The 3,277-nt window shown below is 48.4% G+C and overlaps 1 protein-coding gene across 1 annotated transcript in view; it reads left to right on the forward strand.

Annotated features, from left to right (window-relative positions):
* Positions 1-2,799, forward strand: part of LOC112551771 (solute carrier family 22 member 23-like) — an 8,205-nt gene extending 5,406 nt beyond the window's left edge. The window contains exon 3 of the mRNA XM_025214644.1: positions 1,207-2,799. Within this exon, the coding sequence (XP_025070429.1) occupies positions 1,207-1,432 (226 nt within the window). The 3' untranslated portion in view covers positions 1,433-2,799. The remainder of the gene's footprint in view (positions 1-1,206) is intronic.
* Positions 2,800-3,277: the final 478 nt, after the last annotated feature.

Below are 3,277 nucleotides of genomic sequence, written 5' to 3' on the forward strand. Positions count from 1 at the left end.
GGGGGGAGTGGGGACCCCCCCCCCCCACCGGGCCCCAGCCAGTGAATGGGGACTTTTTTAAAGATCCAGGAGTTGGGAGAGCAGGCAGGGCAGCCATCGAGAGTGGGCAGGGGATGGGGCCAATTCAGAGATTCAGCCAATTCGGCAGTGGCTGAACTCTGAATCAGATTCAGCCGAATCAATTCAGGACACTGAATCGAATCACTGTCTCTCGAATCAGCCGAATCCGAATCTGGAGTGAATACTAGCCTCTTTGCACAGGCCTAATGCACATGTTTGGCAATGTTTAGTTTACTTTTCAGTTAAGGTAGCAGGTCCATGTTACCCAAATACTATAGCACTTGCCACACAAGTGGTTCTTTTCTGGGAGAGTTATGGTACCCTCTGAGGGTGGCATTCATAGCACTAAAATATACCAGGCCCCCTTTCACTGGTTTTATATTACACCAATATAACCACCATTTTTAAAAATAAATGTTTGAAACCAGAGTGAGGAGACACGGTGGTTAGAACAGAGGAGAATCTGTTCTTGTGTTAAAATTAAGTGTAAGGCAGTGTTACAGAAGGATGGCATAAATGGCAGCCTAATCCATGCATTGTCTCTTTCATAACAATCTGTAGTGAATTAAACACAGGTTCACTGTGCCACGTTAAACATTCATTTGGAGAGCTGTCAGCAGCAGCATTACCTTGGTGGATGGAGGTTGCCACCTTTGTTGTGGTCTGGTTTATATTTGCTGCCTGAACACACAGAGTTTCTTTATAAACCACCTAATAGCACTGATTACAAGTGCTAAGAGTAAGAGATTAAATAGTAATAGAAATCTGTTCAATTAGTTTGTGGGCAGTTTCTGATTGGTTTTCCTGGCTGATTGCAAGTTGCTTCCAATCACATAATAATAATAAAAAAATATCATTTCACATTAGATCTGATGTTGTCCAGCGCCTATTAGCGTCAAGCCAATAGATGTCATCTCTTTCATTAATTAATCATTAATCATCTCAATTAATTACTTTCAACTTAGATTTTTCCTTCTACAGAAGAACAGTGGGGGCCAAAATGAGATCAGGACCCCATTGTGCTAGATCATATATGCCAAGACAGAGACAATTCTCACCTCAGACTCGGTGTTTCCTTCCAGCTTCCTGTTGTATTTCAGTATTAGCTGGTTTACTCAGCAGTGATCTCCTTTCTGTTTCTTCTAGGCTGACTGGGTTTGGGATACACAGCTGGTTTGCAAAAAGCATGATGGGTCCTGACGTAAAGATGCCTACCACCAATGATTTCTATGCGGACTACTATACCATGGCTGGGATTGCTCTGGCATCCTGCCTAGCCACGTGCCCGGTTTTTGGGCTTCTAGGACTGCCGCTGTTCATGGTTCTAAGAGTTCTGGCATCATTTCTACAGCTTGGCCTTCTCAACTTGTAAGTGAAGACGTCCAAGTGACCTGCACCTAGAGGCTGGTCAGAACACATGGTATTTCAGAGTGGCACGAGGCCTTGAATCTCTGGCTGTTCTCAGCTAATAATTTGGGGAGAGGGAAGAAATTTCATAAAGATCTAGTGCAGTGCAGAGAACCAGCAAATCATCTGTGCATGGAGAATGCTGATTCACGTGCTGTGCACTCTTATTGCAGGCAAGAGGGAATGTAACTCAGTGTTCCTTCCCTTATCTTCACTCTTTGAATTATAGTGAAGCTCTGTTGTTCTTGACACCCCCCCAAAATCATCCATTGTTCTGGGTAGTGTAGCACAGTTCAGTGAGACTAAGGGTATAGCTACATGTTATAACTAGCATGTACTAACTTTCAGGAATGGTAATACCCTCTGCAACGTGCACTGCTCTGACCTGCCCTTAGAGGCCTGATGGACAGAGGCATGGCTAAGAGCTGGCGAGTTGACTCTGTGTCTGTCCTGCACACCTACTCTGTAGGGCAGCATAGGTCTCAGAAACAGGCCAGTGGCCCAGATCAGGACCTTGACAGCCCGTGGTGATGCATACTGGGTCCATCAACACCCCCATCTGCCCAAACTGAGTCCCGACTGCCTCCCACCAGCCCAAATTGGGCCCACAGCACACCCCTCCCCCCCTTCCCCTTAAATCACACTGTTCACCCCAGATCGGCCCCCACTGATTGCAGATTCCTGCTCACCCCCCACAGCTTTCTGCTTACCTGTGCCTGTTGGCACTGTCCTGGGGAGCAGTCAAGGGTAGGGAACCTGTCTAACGCTGCCACTGCTGCTGCTACTCTCTGGGCTAGGCTCAGGCCAGAGAGCAGCAGTTGCAGCAACAGGTGTGATGGCAGCAGCTAGCAGGTGGGCAGCCAGCACAGGTAAGCGGGGACATGAGGTTCGGGGAAGGCAGAGGGGGAGCCCCAAGTGTGGCGTTGAGCACGGAATGGGAGTGGGGGTTGGGGGAGTATTCTTATTTTTGGGTCTACCCTGGCTGAGGGAAGGAAGAGCATCCACCCGGGGATGGTTTGGAGTGATGCCTCCTGGGATAGTGGAGGACAGCTCCCAACTCTTTGCCGTGTAGAATAGTCTGATGTGGCTGCAACATGAGGTGCTGAAGGTGAACTCGAGATAATCCTTGCTGGAAGAGGACTCTCTCTGAGGTGCTCAGAGGACAGTTATCTTGTGTTTTCCTGCCCTGATGTGTGGACATTCCCTTCTCAGGAGTCCTTAACACATCTTAAATGTAATGTGTAACCATATCCTTAGTCACCCACTTGAAGATTTTAAAACCAGAGTGCACTTCCATCTTGACTGGTATGTCAGAACTGATTGTATGTTTATAAAAAGGGGAAAAATCTGATGTTTGAGGCTGCAAAGAAAATCAGTCAGGAAACAAACAAAAGGTTCCCTCCCCTTTCTCACGCGCTTTTGACATGCAGTATGCTTGCTTAGGGGAGTTGAAACTGATTGACAGAATCCCAGAGTTCCCCTCTGTATGTGCCAAAAAGGCATTTGCTCTCTGTGACAAACATTATTCACCAAAGCTGTATTATGGGCAACTGGTTGGATTCTGCTGGCTTCTGGTTTTCATAGCTCCCACTGCTGTGTGCAGTCCCTGGGGGATACATGGGGGGCATGTGCCCCCCTGGATTTGTGCACAGGGTGAGGGTGGGCTGCTGACTGTGGGCTTGGGGCCGGGGGCTGCCCCAGCCTCTTCCTGGTGGTGGGGCTGGGTTGGGGCTGTGCTCATGGCAGTTGGAGGCTGGAGCGAGAGGCAGCAGTGCTGGGAGGGGTACCTATGGGGTAGACTACAGCCACT

This window comes from Alligator sinensis, unplaced genomic scaffold, assembly GCF_000455745.1.
Source record: "Alligator sinensis unplaced genomic scaffold, ASM45574v1 scaffold1030_1, whole genome shotgun sequence".
NCBI lineage: Eukaryota > Metazoa > Chordata > Crocodylia > Alligatoridae > Alligator > Alligator sinensis.